The 19,788-nt window shown below is 32.2% G+C and overlaps 1 protein-coding gene across 1 annotated transcript; it reads right to left on the reverse strand.

Annotated features, from left to right (window-relative positions):
* Positions 1-371: 371 nt before the first annotated feature.
* On the reverse strand, positions 372-2,275 carry LOC140963754 (protein KTI12 homolog). The gene is made up of 2 exons (XM_073423140.1): positions 2,011-2,275; positions 372-1,408 (listed from the first exon to the last, which is right to left on the reverse strand). Exon 2 carries the CDS (start codon positions 1,406-1,408, stop codon positions 500-502), a length of 909 nt encoding a protein of 302 aa, XP_073279241.1. The 5' UTR covers positions 2,011-2,275; the 3' UTR covers positions 372-499.
* Between the last annotated feature and the right edge of the window lie 17,513 nt (positions 2,276-19,788).

Consider the following 19,788-nt stretch of genomic DNA (forward strand, 5'->3'; position numbering starts at 1 on the left):
ATAAAAAAAAAAAAAAAAGAAAACAAGATCATGTTGTTTGCATGATATTCACTGACTTTTTCCTCACTAACATCATAATGTTTCAAGAATTTCAATCTTGATTTAAACCTAAGGTTCTTCAAGTCATGTGATTTCTTCAATTAATACAAAAGAATAATATGGTAAGAAGAGAACATGGTTTTATTTTATTCTATCCCACCAAATTCTGATAAATTTAAAATACTCTGCACAAAAATTTAATAACCACCACAACAACCAGCTTCTGAGTTAATAAACCAACTCGGAAATCTGAATCTAGTTTCAAATGGATCAATTGTAATCTATCTATTTGGTTGTCAACTCTTGTAAAGCATGACTTTGGATTGGAATCGTAGTGATTAAACTTTTATTCTAAAAAAAAACCCCGGAAATCCAAAAACAATATGTGAAATAAGTCTAAAATACATCATAATACGGCCCTTCTCAATGTTGTAATCCAATAATGCATGGATATCTTTGTTTAACTAGTTCCAAATTCTCTATTCAAGTAATCTACAAACAACCTCTTTGCACTGTCTGCATCGGAAGGTGGAGGAGGACCGCTTAAACTCGACTGCCCCGTTAATTTTATGAATGTTCGTCTGAGCCTACGCAGGTCTGGCAAGCTAACAGGTCGTGAAATGTTAAGGTTCGGTAAGCCTGGTCCAAGAGACACACCGTTCAAGGGACCTCCTATGGCCCGAGATTGAGCATCCACAATCATATTTGTTATCTCTTGTGTTGCTCTATCAAGCTCATAAAGAGAATTTGCCTCTGTTAACCGTGCACCTTGCGTCGCAATAGTAGGCTGCAGTACTTTCACGTCCCTAGTTTTCGAGTCCACCTTTTTTGTTAGATATGTAACAGCATCTACTATAGCAGATGAGGATTTTTCGATGCCATCTCTGGAAGGCCATAACTCGAACAATGGAGAATCCCAACGGTTTCTGCTGTCTGGCCTCTCGAATCTTCTCACCAGATCTTCGAAAATTTTGTCATTATAAGAAGAGTCTGATTTCTCGCTGCGTTCTTGATTCCATTTTCGACAAGTGCTCTCTTCAACATCACAATGGAGAACACAATATCTAGTTCCTGCTGCACGAGCCAGACACCAAAGCTCATATCTGTAACCTTTTATGCTGTTTAAAGAATCCACTATGATTATGCTATCTCGAGATAATGACCTATCGACTTGTGATCTAAGCACTCCTCTCAAATTTTTTTCCGCCACCATGTCAACATAACTTTGGTTACGATTAAGATGAAGAGAAGATTCATCAATGATTTTGACTGATGGCTTGGATTCTGATTCTTGAAGGGCTTCGGCCAGGCATGATGCAGCGGTTGATTTTCCACTACACGGTTGGCCACAGATAACAACCAACGCCATCTGCGAAAAATAGAAACTCGGCGTTTTATACTAAACAACTTCACATAAAGAAATATGTACAAGTCCACAAGAATATCTTATGCATCTCCATCAATGCCATTTCCCTAAGCACTGTATAATTCATAGAAAAATGATAAATCTTCGGCTTTCTTACATGCTTTCGTCATTGCGCTATCAGCTATGCATCCCTGACTTTCTTATGTATTAAGTTACAACTTAAGTTAGAAAAACGCACAAAGCAAATCAAAACAAGAACTCGAAATCAGATTGATTTCAACCGATCCCATTTATCAATTTTGCAATCTCCAAGAATCAAGTCTCTACTCCAAAACAAACTAGCAGACTTCCAACAACTCCATGTTAAGGACTAGGGACTCCGGGCGTCATCTTCCCTAATATATCTTGCTCTTTAAAGTATTTACAAGCAATCCCAAGAGCTAATATAAGAAACCCACAAAAAGTATCTCTAACTTTCTCAAATAATTAGGCCAAAAACACATTATTTCATCATTTACAAATTAAATCAAGTAACTTAACGCAATTGTCAAGAATACACAAAAAACTGGCAAATTTCATCGACAAGCGGGATTCTTGCTCGTTACCTGGAATTGCGACGTATCCTAACTGCTTAAAACTCACGCAAAAGGGCGGAACCGAGATTCAAAACTTCAGCTGTAGGATTCCTTCCCCCTTTCTTTCTGCCCCCGAAGAAAAATTCTCCCGCACCGGCAATCTCATACAGGAGGAGGTCAAGGATGCTACTTATGCCAGTAGTGGAACGCAGCAAGATTTTAGGTCAAAATGTAGAGAATTGGAGTGGAGAAAAGACGAAGAGGATCAGGGCTTTTTATGAACTGGGCCGAACCTTGAATTCTTTTCGGCTTTTTTTTAGTACAATTTGGGCTGGGGTACACAGTTCACATATATATTACTAATATGGAATTTTTTTTCTATAAATCATAAAGTATCTCTCCTTGGGGAACTCAAGTCTTATTTGTAAAGAATAATGATGAAAGTATGAGATTGTCAATCGATTGCAGAGAATTTAATAAGATCACAATCAAGAACAAATATCATCTTTTACGGATAGACGATCTTTTCGATCAACTCAAATGAGTTACAGTCTTTTCCAAGCTTGATTTGAGGACATAATATCATCAACTGAAGGTCAAATCAGAAGACGTTTCAAAGACAAACTTCAGAATAAAGTATGAACATTACGAGTTTACGGTAATGCCATGGATTGACAAATGATCCAGCGACCTTCATGGATCTCATGAACATAATATTCAAGATATTCCTCGAAAAATTTGTGGTAGTATTTGTCGACGACATTCTCGTATATTAACCAAGTGAAAAGGATCACAAGGAACAACTTCACCCGATTCTTCAGATGCTAAGTTATACGCTAAATTCAAGAAATACGAATTATGGCTAAAGAGCGTGACTTTATTGGCCCTGACATCCTTGGCTTTATATTTTCGATCCAGAGGCTCCCACAATTCTCGAGCCGTTTTCTTTTCATTATACATATTATATAGCGAATCAACCATACCATTCATTATATAATTTTTACACAAGAAATATGAATAATGTCATGTATCAATAGCACTAATAGTATGTACATCTTCGTCAATCTCAATTGGTTTGGAAGCATCCTAAGTAAGGAATCTTGCTAGATTCAATGTGGTTAGATGGAATAACATCTTATATTGCCACCTTTTGAAATTCGAGTCGTCGAATTTCTCAGCATGACTCACATGAATAGTAGCAACAAAAGTAGTGATCTTGATAATTGGAGGAGTGACCTTTGGCACATTCGTGTCATTCAAATCAGTATCTATATATGTCTGGAACAAATCACGTAATGAGTGTAGGATCGGTTAAGTGTTTAGAAAGGAGGTTGAATAAAAACTTAAACACAATATGAAATTTGTTCGATTAGTTTAGATGGGTTGGCAACTAAACTGAATATTCTCGAGTGTCTATATCAGTTTGCTAACATATAAGTGCGGAAAGAAGCTAGGCTGAAAAATTAGAACAAATCACATAATGAATGGGAAGGGGTAAGCTGAAGTGTAAAGATGACAGATATGTTTCTGGATGTTCTGAGAACTGAAACTCCTACGTCACCTCTTCTTCTTTAGGAAGGTTCGTATTAGAAGACTTTGGATTATACAAGTAGTTTGTAATATCTCTATTCAGTTTGGTCTTAAACACTGTCAAACTGAAACTCCTAGTATCTCAAATTGATTAATAGGCAGTCTACTAAACTACTATGCACAAGTAATACAAAATGATACTAACTTAGCACGAAATAATCCTTAAAAGATCAGATACAATTATTTTAAGGGTGTGCTGAACTGATTCAGTTTTTCTCATGTATATCAATGACTTTGAATACTTAGTCTTATCAGGGAATGGTTAATTCTTTTTGAAGTCAACTCATCCTATATTTATACTCTCAAAAATAGATCCGTTCAATCAAAATGAATGTTGGCTGTTTAATCCATGTCAACGTTTTTTTGACAGTTCGTACACTGTTACGATCAGTCTAGACTTGTACATTATTGTGATCAGTTTGTTCAAACTACTTGATGTAGACATCAGTTTAAAGTACGGTCGTAGACTGATTATGATGTTTGGTAAATTGAAATTCTTTAGACTTATTTATCTAGTTTGAGAGCGATATCAGTTTTGTTTAACTGTACCGACTGTATCAGTTTCTCTTAAGTTAGTTTTTATCACATTATTATTTGTTAACCAAAATGTACCAAATTCTTGATCCAACCATTTTTCTTTTTTGGTGTTTGACAAAATAATGCAAAAATCTAATGTAGGCAACTGAAATTGAGGAGAGGCTGGTGAAAATATATTATCCGAAACTGATATATAAAATTCATTCTTGTTCTACATTCATGTTCTCAAATACTGATCCAGACTGTTCGGCAAAATTTTTTGTTTCTTCTTCCCTCTTTTTGTCAACACTAGGAGTAGAAACATGACGTCGTAGAATTTACACAATTGAAGCCATTTGGGCTGACATATTGTCGATATTGGAGGAAAACTGGGTGTGAACTTAATCAATTTTGAACGATAGGTTGGTGTGAACCAAATCCATCTTCTGTGAAAGTGTATCATGAGAGCTGGATAGTTGAGAAATGGATACGCAATTCTTTCGCATAGAATCCAGCTGAGTGAAGAACTAATGGACATCTTTGGATAAATTCTTAAGATCTTTGGCCACTTTGTCTTTCAGATTTGCAATATCAGTATCAGTCAGCGTCTGTCCAGTCTTAATTTGAGAGATAAGAGAAGATATACCAGTGAGAATTGTAAGAATGTCATCCAATTTAAATTATTCTCCTATTTCTATCTCTGGTGATTCAGTAGGGATGTTCTCTTTAGGTGCAGAAAATGAGATCAACTGGTTCTTGGTTCAACATTATCCACTGATTCAACCAATTGAGCGAGTTCATTTTCTGACTTTGTAGAAGTGGAAGGAGCGATCGTAATTGATGATTCTTTGTCAATTGGAGATATTGGAGCGAGATGAGGAAGTAGAGATTCAGACGCAAAAAAATGTCTCGGAAATCATGACACTGGTAGGAGGAACTGATTCTATAATGATTGCTTCTTTGATTGTTCTTGTGTCTTCATCAGTTGACTTAGACAGTGAGATGTTGTCTGTCACAGTTTGAATGATCTGATCAACATTAATCAGTGGGATTTCCATGATTCTGTCAATTAACACTGGTGCAACTGATAAGAGTTCAACTGGGACTTCATATGAGATATGAGCTTTGTCAATGGAGCTGGATGAAGGGGTTGGGAGCCTTGTGCTGCGGATGGTTGGTCCGTCGCAAATTCTGAGGATTTCTTGGAGGACTTGCTGCTCTTAGTGTCAACTGGAATGAATAATTTTTGGTCCATTTCCCAGGATTTGACTTTCATTTGAAGAGAGCTCAAATCTGCATCCAACTGAGTGAAAGTAGTTTTGTCATCATGAATGGTTAGGCAAGTAGGATCGTAATTCTTCTTCAATTCCTCCCAAATCATAGTAAGTTTCTTAATGCGCATAAGGTTGAAGAATTAGTCTCTGCCTTTCATTGCATGAGATACTGATACAGCATTCATAGCTTTCATCACCATTTTGTCAAGAGCAATTAATATTTTGAGTGCTTCTTTATACTTCAGTTTCCTGGTAGGAGTGGCTGTCTGAAACTAATATCATTCATCATAGAATTCGGTTTTGCTCTTAGCATATTCATTGACATCATCCATTAAGAGATCTAACTGAGTTTGAATGGCAGATTGGGGCAGCAACTGCTCAGCTTCTTCCATTTTCTCTTTCTCTTTCCCTTCAAATTGTTTGGATGAGTAAGAAGAAGTTGACCCAAATCTTGTACATTCTATAAGATCTCAAATAACCACTCATTTTGTCTAGCTGCTGGTAGAATGGCGGGTGAAGCAACTGTTTAAATGGAAGCAACAAATCCAACTAATTTCAGTTTTTCTTTGGGCGGACTGGATGCGCCTTTGTCAATTTGTTCAGCAGCAGTTATCTGAGAGTCAGTCAAGCTCTTCATTGGCATTTCTTTTTCAAAAATTGCTGATACCAGTTTACCGGGTGAATAAATCGGTTTGGTCTTTGTGGTTTTGACTTTCTTGACTACTGGAGGAGGTTTGATGTCAGTATAACTCTGAGATAAGATCAGTTTCCTTTTGGGCTTAGGGACAACACCTGATATGAATGATGGTTGCATTTTCTTCTTCACTTTAACCAGCTTTGTAGTGCGATCCTTAAATGATCAGATACAATTCTTTTAAGGGTGTGCTGAACTGATTCAGTTTCCCTCAGGTATATCAAGGACTTCTAGTACTTAGTCTTATAAGGGAATGATTAATTATTTCTGAAGTCAACTCCTCCTCTGTTTATACTCTAAAAAATAGATTCGTTCAATCAAAAGTGTCTGTTGGCTGTTTAGTCCATATCAATGATTTTCTGACAGTTCGTACACTGTTACAATCAGTCTTGACTCGTATACTGTTGTGATCAGTTTGTTCATACTACTTGATGTGGACATCAGTTTAGAGTTCTGTCGTAGACTGATTCTGATGTTAGATAAATTGAAATCTTTAAAACTTATTTATCTAGTTTTAGAGCGATATCAATTTTGTTTAATTGTATCAATTTCTCTTAAGTTAGTTTTGCCACAGTATTATTTGTTAAATACCAAAATGTACCAAATTCTTGATCCAACAATGAGTATACTGACTATGTTTTAAGATTGTTAGCCAATAATCATAACAAAATATAGGAAATGAATGCGATTATTGGCAAACGAAAATTTACTATTTGATTAGAATGTAAAATCAGCCTTAAACATTAGAGGTCTAGTATTGAATTAAAACAAAATAAATCGATAATAAATTAACCAAGTTTCTCTTAAAGTTGATGAACCTTACACTCTAAAGAGAGCTTGTCTGTCAAAACTGCGGTATCAATATATAGATAAGCAAAAAAACTAACAGAAAAATATGTTGCAATGTATAATAGAATAACATTAGAAATATAATCCAACAAAAATAAATTGTGTGAGGAAACTAATTAAACAAACAAACCGAGACTTGCAACAAAGTTCAATTTTCTCAAAACATATTTGTCCTTTCCACGAAGAGCTTGAGGATAAATACTAGCATCTGATTCTCAAGATATAATGGTTGAACCAATTACGAATTAAGCATCAATTCACTACTCTTGTGAACTCAAACCGTACGTTTATCACCAAAACTCAATGGAGGTCAAACAAAGTAGAAATATGAAATAGATTTTGAGTGTCTGTGTATGTGTGTGTATTGAGAAATTGGACACACTTATTTATAGGATAAAAAAAAGCACACCAAAAATCATTCAAGAATGTAGAATAAGGAGAACTAAAAGAGACTCTCACTTGATACAATTTTTATTCAAACTTTAATTTTAATTCTAATTTCCAACAATGTGTCCATAAGTCTGTACATGTTTTAACAAGAGCAAAGTCTACCTGAAAGAACAACATGACTTAGGATAACCGCAACTCTGAAATTCTAAATTCAACTTCAGCATGAGACCTATAATACAACATCATTGTCACCTCAAAATTTTAAAAAACGTAACTTTATAAACTTCTCTACACAATTATAAACCTAAAGAACAACTTTTTTATGGTTTTCACTTATCATCTCCACATATTATCTTACAATTTTTATTTACTAGCTATATTTAAAATCTTAATTTATATAATATGATAAATATGTTTATCTTAAATAATTGTTACTTATATAAATTACTTTTATTAATAATTTTATTTTGATAACATCTGAGACTTAGAATAAACTTGAGCTAGTAAAATGAGACATATAAGTCTTGGAATAATAATTAATATAAGGTTCATCTATGGAACTTTTACAAAACATAAAAGTATTTATCAGAGATATACCAAATAAATTAAACAACCGAGGATTTTATTGAGATCCACATCAGAAACATAAATTCATAAAAATCACTCATAAACGTCTTAAACGTCATCTCTCGGCTAAGCAGGCTGATGAGCTACAACGTGAATTTATTATTTCTTGGTTAAACTCGAACCTTGTGTTTATCATTTCTTGATTCATCTCTTTACCTTATGTTTTAACCAAAAACCTTTATATTAAATCAAAATTCCAGAACACAAATCAATCTTTTATTATCTCATTAAAATTTCAAGTTACAAATAAATATAGATCATGTAATAGTAAGGTAATGATTTAGCACGAATGATTTATCCTGTCATTCAGGCTAATCTATGAAATATAAAAATTAAAAATAATAAATAAAAATAGAAAAGAAAAACAATATTATAAACTTACAAGTTAGTATCAAGAGCTTGGAGCTTTTATTTAATTTCTTAAGAATGGTTGTTTACAGAGTGGGAATAGAGGAGAGTAAACTCGATTGTGCCCCTCTAAGAGCACAATACAAATTATATATAGAAGGAAGAGCAGTACATGAAATCCCGGATTGCATCTAAAAATAAAAAGTACAATGCTTTATAAAACAAATAGTTAAATAATATAATACTTTATAAAAGTAAATAGTGACAAGGTCACCAAAGTCAATGATAATGATATGCTACTATCCTTTGTCTTCTGACATCATCCATTATCTTCAGGACTCATACTCAGTAATATTGTCTTTCAATGAATTCTTCAATTTTTCAAAAATATTATCAATATTGGAGCATTCTGGAATATTTTCATTTTAATCTTGGGCATCATGCATATTCATTAGATGAATAAATTGATTGTCATTTGATTCAGATGCCATTGATTTATCGGATTTAGCATCTGAGCATCCAATATTCTTATAAAGATCTTTTTTCATTTCTTGAATGTATACATCGATCATTTTTTCTTTGGAATATATTTCAGAATATTTCTGAGTAAGGATCTTAAAAAGACTCAAAGATTCTTTCTCCTTTTCTTGTTGAATCAGTTAATCTTTTTTATATGAAAGAGTTTTTTTCTTCCGTTTGTTGAATTGTTCAAAGCCATAAGGCTTTTCTGTTTCAGGATCATCTCGTAGTAAATTTTGTCAAAATTTTGTAAAACTAATCCTCCATATGCAGGAAATTCTTTTATCAGTATAACCAAATTCAGGCCTACATTTCCATATCCATGGAATTTCAAATTCCATGAAAAATAGACATAAAGTCTTTCCATCAATCCAAGATTATGAAAATAATTTTTTAATATTTGGAGAAACATTTAACCAAGTATTCATTGGTTTTATAAAAACCTCTGGAAAATTTTTTGCTGATAGTCCGAATATTTTCCACCAAGTCATAAACCAATTAGGAACACATAAACCAATTAGGAACAGAATAATGAAAAACATTTTCACATATTTTCAAAAACCAAGTATGTTTTCTTTTTTCATTTTCATAATATAGAGTTTTATTAAAACTCTCAATATAATCCTAAAATTGAATTTAAAATTCGTTTGATGATTTTAAGAATAAAATTCCTTCTCAACAAGTGGAGATATTCTCCATTTTTCAATAGATATTATCTTCTTAAAAATAAATTTTGAGAAGTTACAACTTCCTTTTTGTTGAGTATTACTATAAAAGTGGGTTATTTCAACATTTTTAATAGATAATTGAAGATTTTCATAAAATCCTCTTTGTTTGTAAGAATCATATACATATGATGTATTGGTTAAATATCTTTCCATGATAGTCTATGGACTTTTTCCCATTGAGAATCTTTTTCTTCTATAAGAAGTATGAGTTCATGATGTTTAGTATCTGTATATAGAGCTGTATCGTTTTCTTCTTCTTTAATAATATTATCATATGATGTTGAAGAAATATCAGAATTATTTTCTGTTTATTTTTCGAGAATTCTTGAAATTCCTTATATAACGGATTATCAATATCCATAGTATTGCTGGATCAAGAGCTGGTAATGTTATGGACTATTAGCCTCTGTGTACCATGTTGTGCAATAATTCTAAGGGTTTGTCCCTACCACCTCTTCCTCTATGAGAGGAATCACCTCTACCTCTTTGGTACATACCTGAAATTATGATAAATATTCTCTTGTTAAGAAATCAGGTAGATGATTATCTTCACTTTTTTATAAATGATTTCGAAATCAAAGGGAGCTAAATGAGCATGTCTTCTTGCAAATATTTTCATCAAAATATCATGTTTAAAATCTTTCATAAACATAAATTTTTCATATTTGCAATCAGTTTTTATAATAAATTTTTGATTATATAAATCATCTTTAAATTTTAAAATACATCTGACAATAGCTAAAATTTCTTTTGCTACTGTAGAATAATTTTTATGGGCATTATTCCATTTCCCGGAATAAAATCAAATAAGATATTCTTGCTTTATTTTGGAATCTATTTATTTTAAAATTCATCCAAAACCTATATTAGAAGCATCAGTTTCTACAATTTTATCTCATTGGGGATTTGCAAGCTTAAAGTAAGGAAGATTTTTAACTTTCTCTTTGATATTTTTAACAGCTTCAGTGTGTTTATTAGACCAAGGTAAATGATTTTTCTTTAATCTATCATATAAGATAGCAGAATCCTCGATAAGATTTTTAATATAAGGAGAAATATAATTTAGATTACCTAAAAATCTTTGTAACTGAGTTTTATCAGTTATAATATTAAAAAATTTTGAACCAAATTCAATATTTCTTTGAATAGGAATTATCTTTCCTTTTTCAATCATATGACCGAGAATAATATTAGTTTGAAACAAAATCATTTTAGATTTTTATATAACAAGGGCATTTGAATAACAATATTTTTAAACATATCTAAAAGTTTAAAATGTGTTTCAATATCATTTGAAAAAACTAAAATATCATCAATATAAACAATGATAAAATTGCTATAAGAATAAAAAAATATCATTCATAATTTGTTGAAATTCTGAAATCTTGTATACAATTATTTAAGTAATAATGATGATAAAAATGATGAATTTTATAAACTTATATATCAATTTCAGGATCTTAATATTAATGTTTTAACTAATAGTAATATTTTAGAATTCCTTAAAATGATTAAGGATCCAATTTTAAATCTACAATTATAGATCAAATGGAGAATAATGCTTCAACCAATGGCAATAATATTCTTGCTAAACAAGAACAAGCTTATTCTATGAAAGAAGTAAAGAATCTTTTACAGAAAAAATATAGTAACCAAAATCCAGTAACTATACATGATCTGGTTAAAGAGATCAATAATCTCAAAAAACAAATAAAAATTTTACAACAGAATAATAATAGTTTAAATTATCGTATTTCAATTATTGAAAATAACATAGAAGATTTAGTATTTAATTCTTCTGAAGGTTTTGATAATCTTCAAAATATTTCATTTCCTGATCCAAATAAAAAACAATTTTCTGTTTTAAGTATTATTATATCTAAAAAAATGGTATACTTATATTACTTTATTAATTGATAATTATTATAAGAAAAATTTTATTGTTATGATTGATAGTGTTGCAAATTTAAATGTTATACGGGAATGATTAATTCTTACTAAATATTTTCATAAAACTACTCATTCTATTTCTCATGCTAGAGAAAAACATTTAGAAATAAATTATAAATTACCAAAAGCATATATTTGCAAAAATAAAAACTGTATTTTAACCAATTTTTTATTAGAAATAGAGATATTTCAAACCAACTTATACTTGAACTCCCTTTTATTTATCAAATTTATCCTTTAACTTATGTTGATGAAACATGTATTATAGGAATCTTTCAAGTTAACCCTATTTTTTTTAAGTTTATAACTAAACATGTTCATAGAATCTTAAATGAATTATAAGAAAAGATTGATAGAAAAACTTTTCAGGTTAATTCTTTAAAAGAAGATGTAAAACTTTTGACTATTGATAATAAATTACAAAATCTTAAATTACGGGAAAATATTTAAATTTTCATTAAAAATATGTAATGATCTTCCAAATGCTTTTTGGAATCGAAAGAAACATATTATTTCTCTTCCATATGAAAAGAATTTTGAGAAAAAAGACATCCCTACCAAGACTCGTCCTTGTCAGATGAATTCTGAATATTTAGAATTATGCAAAAAAGAAATCATTCTTTATTAGATAAAATTTTAATAAAACCTTCTCAATCTACTTGGTCTTATACTGCTTTCTATGTTAATAAACATTTTGAACAGAAAAGAAGAGTTCCTCGTTTAGTCATAAATTATAAACCTTTAAATAAGGTTTTAAAATGGATTAGGCATCCTACTCCTGATAAAAAAAAAAGATTTATTAGATAGATTTGTCCATGCAATTATATTTTAAAGTTTTGATTTAAAATCAGGATTTTGGCAGATTGATGGATCGATTTTGACACCTGCGAAGGTGCTTCAAACACAATATTCTCCATGAGCTTCAATAGATCGTGTTCTAAGAATGTAACACCGATGAATTAGCTCGAGTTTGGTTTTAAACCAAGCAGAATATACTCGAAATAATCATTCGTTAAGAAAAGTTGACTAATTTGAAAGCCTTTTAACTTGTGTAAACTGAATAACTGAAATAAGGGGGATATGTTGTAGTGAGAACTGAACAGATCTTAAATGATAACTGCCCAAACTGATCAAATCAGTTTGAAAACAAAAGTTAAGTTGTTAAGTACACAAGATATGTTTATGGATGTTCGGAGACTTCAACTGCTCCTATGTCACCCCTTCTACCACATCGGGTATGATCCACTAGAAGACTTTGATTTATACAATACCTTGTACAAACCCACTCAGCTTAGGACTTACCATACTGTCTAACTGAACTCCTAGCCTAAACTGAATACAACAACTTTTAGCCAACACTTATTTAACGTCGGTGTGTTAAAGACTACATACACAAGTTTAATGTCTTTGTGCGAGATTCACTCAACTTATCAATACGCTCTATTTTCTGTATGTATGTTGTTTGTGAGAACTGATATATGAATACAACACGAAAGTTTTCTCACATACTGAGAGAAAAATGCTCACTACAACAAAAACACAAAACAACAACGAATATTATCCGTTGTCGTAGCTGCCAGAAAACCGTTGTAACTGACAGTGTTGTTGAAAGTGCGTTCAACAATTGTCGCTAATAACAGTCACTAATTATATTGCGACAGTTTTTCAAAAATCGTTGCTAATAACCGTCACTAATTATATCGAGTTTTGACTAAGTCATCGCTAATTAGCGACATTTTAAGGTATACTGTCGCTAAAATCAACGACGGTTTTTGACTAAGCCGTCGCTAATTAGCTACATTTTAGACATAATTGTACCTAATTTTTTTGTATAAAATAAAAAAATTACTTTTATAATTTAAGAAATCTACCAAAAAAACTTACAATCTGACTAAGCTAACAATATTCATGATCTTAACTAACACTTAGAAATTTACCAAGTATTGAAGCGAAAAAACTTACCCTAAATCGAAACTAAAATCGTCTAAGAGAGAAACATTATCGTAGATGTGAAGCGTTGTGGAGGAAAATGGACCGAAAACACGAATATTTATAGACAATTTACGACGATTTTTGGTAAACCGTCGCTATTACCGAAGGTTAAGCAAAAACCATTGCTATTAGCGACGGTTTTTGTTTAAATCGTCGTTATTTAAAAAATTAAGACGGTTTTAATAAAATCGTCGCTAAATATAGCGACAGTTTAAGTAAAATTGTCGTTAAATATAGCAACAGTTTAAACAAAACCGTTGATGTTTATCCAAAAAACACGCTAATCCACAACGGTTTTCTAAACAGTTATCGTTTGTCCAAAAAACACGCTAATAGACAACGGTTTATAAAACATTTGTCTTTGATCCCCAAAAAAACGCTAAAAGACAACGGTTTTTAGAAAACCGTTATCTTTGCTTAAAAAAATGCTCAAAAACAACGGTTTTCACTAAAACCGTTGTTAAAAAGTAAAAGACAACGGTTTTTTTGTGAAACTGTTGTTTTTTAAGTGTTAAGTATTCAGTATTTTCTTATAGTGGCTTCTAAACTAAGCTGATAACAATTTGAAGTGTTCTATCAAATCTGGAATGATTGCTTCTGCAAGCTGATATGAGTTGAGCATGCACTTCTTCTTCTCTCTTGTTTTCACACATTTGTGTATTTCCACACTTGTATACTGATGATCTTGGTTTGGTATTTATAAAGGCAATGAGACCATACACCAAGAATCATCAATTATGTTCGTTGCGATTTGAATCCGTTCCTCGAAATATGTCTGTACTTTCTGACAACCATTCTGGAATGTTTTTGGCTTTAAGCTCTGCTGCAATGTCCATTATTGTCCTTTGACTGGACAAAAGCTTTTCCTTAATGCACACAACTGGATTCCATTTGAATAAGCTTGTCGTGTTCTGCAAACTGATTGATTCCTAACTGATGTTCTGAACAAGTCAATTGAACTGATCTTGAACTGGTTTGGTAAAATCAGTTGGCTCGTCAGCTGAACTGATTTCACTACTTCAGTTGAACTGGTCAGCTGGGCTCTTCATCAGCTGGCGGGGCTTCTGAAGGTCTTCTGCTGAACTTCCTATCAGCTGGTCAATCAGTTGAACTGGTTCAGTTGGAGCTTTCAGTTTTGGCTCGATAACTGATTAGTTTGAATCTTGATCAGTTTCAGCTTCTGCGTACTTAGGTAAATTCATTAGAAACAAAATAACAAGTATTGTTAACATCAAAATCAGATTACGAACATGAAATGTTCCAACACAGATTCAAATAAAAGAATATGATAGATATAAAACTGCTTTTAATGTTCCAATAGGACATTATGAATGGACAGTAATGCCATTTGGCTTAAAAAATGCCCCTTCAGAATTTCAACAAATAATGAATGATATTTTTTATTCTTATAGCAATTTTATCATTATTTATATAGATGATATTTTAGTTTGAGTATGTTTATCTGCCCATTTAATTTTATTAATTTCTTCATGAGAAATTTTTTTTTTATTTTCGAACTCTTCATTAAGAGTATTTAAATTAAGATTTTTAATTTTTTCCTCTAATAATTTTTCTATATCAGAAACAGAAGATTTAAATTTAAAATCTTTTATTTTTGGAGATGATTGAATAGAAGAGGATGTAATAGAAACAATATTAATTTCTTCTTTTAGTTTGTATATATATAAACATCATGTTTAATTTGATTGATTTACCAGAGAATTTAGATTTATTAAATAAATGAACTTTCCAAAGATAAAACCTAAAATGCTTTATAAATTAGGAACCTTTGAAAGAATTGGTTTCAAACAGGTAGTTAAAACTATAGAATTATCTGTATCTCTTAATAATGAAGAAATGGTTATTAGATTATTAAATAATAAAGACATCTCACCTTATAGGAAAAATTATAAATTTATTCATACTGAATTAATACAAATAGCTTTTAGAACTTTAGAAGATTTAATAGAAAGCTTTATAGCAGCTTTAAGAGATTGTATAAATTTAAATTGGAAACAATCCTTTATGGGAATATTTCAATCTAATGTGGCTCATGGTCCAATATATTTTGATGTTTATCCTAATTTATCCTTATCTCTGTCTGTTATAAATATATTAGATTTTTTAACATTAAACGTTAAAACACATGGTTATAATTATACTCTTGGAATATAAGTAATATGTATATGTTATCGTATATATTATAAATCATTATTTACTTTAAATCCTATGTGTAAAAGAATAGATAAAAAATTAAATGAAAATATTATTATAGGAACAAATTTCAATAGATCTAATATTACAACTCGTAGATCTATTAAATTGAAAGAAATTGAATTTCCAGAAAACTGGATAATTGAACAAGTTGTTCCTAGAAATCTTATAATAAATAGAGATTTACAATAGGTTATGCAAATTAATGAAGGATTTGTTCAAATACAGTTCAATAATGAACAAAGAAGATTATTATCATCTTTTGTCTATATTAGACGATCAAGATCTAGTCATTCTTTTATTTCACTTTTAGATTATATGGTTTCTAGAACTTCTACTCTCAAATAAGAGAAGACATAAAATCTTCTATAAAAGATACAATAGAAGATTTAATCATCAATCAAAATAATATTGTTCATCGAAGTAATTTTCAAAAAGTTGGAGAAACTGATACGGTTTCAAAAATGAATTTTACTATTTAATGGATAAAAAATAAAAAATTGATTTTATAAAAAGATATCGTGCTAGAGCGATGATCAATGCAGAATTTTATCAACCCAAATGAGAATCTTTCAGAGAATGGTATTTTAAACTTTCTCTGAAAAAAAATTTGATTATATTGTTACATAATTTTATAAGTACCGTGAAAATCAAAATAAATTAATACATTTTGTTCCTTGATTTTTTAAAACATTTATTATAAATTATATTTCTGTTCTTGAAAGAAATTATAAACTTTCTTCTTATACTGCTTTATAAAACACAAAATAATTAAAAAAAATCATAATTAATGACAAACATCAACGTAATTAATTGCATTCGTACACAATTGAAAAAATCAATATAAATTAAAAAAACATAAATGCATACGAGTGACAAAAAATAAATTTTAATTTTAAAAACATAAACGTTAATTGATAATAAAAATAAATAAATTTCTTATCCATGCACAAATTTCAATTCATCTTTTCATGTATTTTTTTTAAAAAATAAATAAATTGCACGTGGGCCCGCTCCTTACACAAATTTTTATTTTTTTTTATATAAAAATAAATTGTATCCAGCGTTCAAAATGCCAGTTGCATGTGTTAATGTTACATTTGCAGGCAGTCTGCACCAGCACTGCATGCACCCATATAAATTTTATATTTGTTGTTGATAATTCTTTGAAACATCGCTTGAAGTTAAAAATGTCGGCAAGAATGCATGTGGCAGACATGCAATAAATGCATGCCTGTCAATGCATAAAACTTTGAATTGCTCGTGCAGAAAAGATTGCATTTTGAAAGTTGACAAATGCGGTTTCACACGAGAAAGTGTGTGTTCTCTTTGGAAACACAGTGAGTGAGTTGTACACCACAAAATATTATAGTGGAAATTCTTTTCATCTTGCCCGTGGTTTTTACCCTAATAATTTTTTGGGGTTTTCCACGTAAATCTCGGTGTCCAGTTTATTCTTTATTTTCGGGTTTTATTATCTTAAATTACCGCAAGTGAGACCAATAAGTGGTATCAGAGCCTTGGTTTAAATTTCTTAAAATTTTGAGTATGCTCTGTGGTTGCAGCCTAGACTGATCTTCCACATCAGAAAAGATTTTTTGAGATTTTTTTATTAAGGCGGGTTAATTTTGTCCAGTCTACCAAATTGTTGTAGACATAATGGCGGGCAGGTACGAGATAGCAAAGTTCAACGGAAGCAATTTTATGCTGTGAAAAATAAAGTAACAAGCAGTTTTAAGAAAGGAGAATTGCTTGGCGGCAATTGGAGATAGGCCGGTGGAGATCACGAATGATGGAAAGTGGAATGAGATGAATGACAATGCTGTTGCAAATTTACACTTGGCTATAGCAGACGAAGTATTGTCAAGTATCTCTGAGATAAAAACAGCAAATGTTATCTGCGATACTCTGACAAAGATGTACGAGGTCAAGTCGCTACATAACATGATTTTCCTAAAGAGACGGCTTTATACTCTTCGGATGGCGGAATCCTCATCGATAACTGACCATATCAACACACTAAATACTCTATTTGCCCAACTCACTTCCATGGGGCATAAAATAGGGGAAAATGAACGTGCAGAGCTTCTACTTCAAAGTCTACCAGATTCATATGATCAACTTATCATCAACATTACCAACAATATTGTTATGGGCTTTCTAAGATTCGACGATGTCTTAACTGCGGTTCTCGGAGAAGAAAGCAGGCGCAAGAATAAAGAAGATAGGTTGGTAACATCGAAGCAGGCAGAGGCTATACCGATGATAAGAGGAAGATTTATGGACCGTGACTCCAGTGGGAGCCAAAGACGAGGTAGATCAAAGCCGAGAAGTAAGAAGAAAAATATTTACTGCTTTAAATGTGGCGGTAAAGGGCACTTCAAAAAAGAGTGTACGAGTATCGAGAAGAGTTCTCAAGGAAATGTGGCCAGTACTTCAGGCAGTGGTGAAATATTATTCAGCGAAACAGCAACAGTTTCAGAAGGCAGGCACAAATTTTGTGACACATGGATTATGGATTCAGGACCTACGTGGCACATGACGTCTCGGAGAGAATGGTTTGATCATTATGAACCAGTCTCATGAGGATCTGTATTCATGAGAAATGATCATGCCTTGGAAATCATTGGGGTCGGTACTATCAAAATTAAAATGTTTGATGGCACCATTCGCACCATACAGGAGGTACGACATGTGAAAGGACTGACGAAAAATCTTTTGTCCTTGGGGCAATTGGATGACATCGGGTGCAAAACTCGTATCGAGAACGGGATCATGAAAATTGTGAAAGGCGCGCTTGTGGTTATGAAGGCGGAAAAGGTTGCTGCAAATCTGTATGTACTTTTGGGAGAAACACACAAAGAGGCAGAACTAGTTGTTGCATCAAATGGTTCAGGAGAAGAATTAACAGTGTTATGGCATAGAAAACTCGTGCATATGTCAGAACGGGGGTTGAAAATTCTCTCAGAACGGAAGCTGTTGCTGGGACTTACAAAAGTGTCACTACCCTTTTGTGAGCATTGTATTACCAGTAAACAACACAGATTAAAGTTTGGCACTTCTACTGCCAGGAGCAAAAGCATATTGGAGCTGATTCATTCGGATGTTTGGCAAGCACCGGTTGTATCCCTAGGAGGAGCGAGATACTTTGTCTCGTTCATTGATGATTTCTCCAGGAGATGTTGGGTGTATCCAATCAAGAAGAAATCAGATGTTTTCCAGATCTTCAAAGATTTCAAAGCACGGGTTGAACTTGATTCTGAGAAGAAAATCAAGTGTCTGAGGACTGACAATGGAGAAGAATATACCAGTGACGAATTTGATGCATATTGTCAACATGAGGGCATCAAAAGACAGTTTACAACGGCTTACACACCTCAACAAAATGGAGTGGCGGAGCGGATGAACAGAACCTTGTTAGACAGAACAAGAGCTATGTTGAGAACTGCATGTCTAGTAGACAAGTCATTTTGGGCGGAGGCAGTCAAAACCGCTTGTTATATTATCAATCGTTCTCCTTCAGTGGCGATTGATCTGAAGACTGCGATGGAGATGTGGACTGGGAAGCCGACAGATTATTCTCATTTGCATACATTTGGAAGTCCTGTGTACGTTCTGTACAATGAGCAAGAAAGATCGAAGTTGGATTCGAAATCCAGAAAATGTATCTTTTTGGGTTACGCTGATGGAATAAAGGGGTTTCGCTTGATGGATCCTACTGTTCACAAGCTTGTCATCAGCAGGGATTTTATCGTCGAGGAAGATAAAGTAAAGGGAGATAAAGGCACACTGAATTCAGAAACTACTATATTTCGGGTGGAAAATAAGACGGACGAAGGTCAAGTTTATTGTGAAGCAGTACCAGAGCACGAAGAACAAGAACATGTTGAGTCTGAAGTTTCCAATGTGAGGCAGTCAACTCGAGACAGAAGACCATCAGGTTGGCTTTCAGATTATGTCACTCAAAGTAACATTGCATATTGTCTATGATCAGAAGATAGTGAGCCATCGAGTTTCCACGAGGTTACTCAAAGCTCGGATGTATCCTTTTGGATGAAAGCAATGCAAGAAGAGTTGGAAGCATTAGACAGGAATAAAACTTGGGGTCTTGTTACAC

Source organism: Primulina huaijiensis, chromosome 18, assembly GCF_012295235.1.
Source record: "Primulina huaijiensis isolate GDHJ02 chromosome 18, ASM1229523v2, whole genome shotgun sequence".
NCBI lineage: Eukaryota > Viridiplantae > Streptophyta > Magnoliopsida > Lamiales > Gesneriaceae > Primulina > Primulina huaijiensis.

Excerpts from the sequence above, each read along its gene's own strand:
- LOC140963754 (XM_073423140.1), bottom strand. The coding sequence starts at position 1,408 with ATGGCGTTGGTTGTTATCTGTGGCCAACCGTGTAGTGGAAAATCAACC.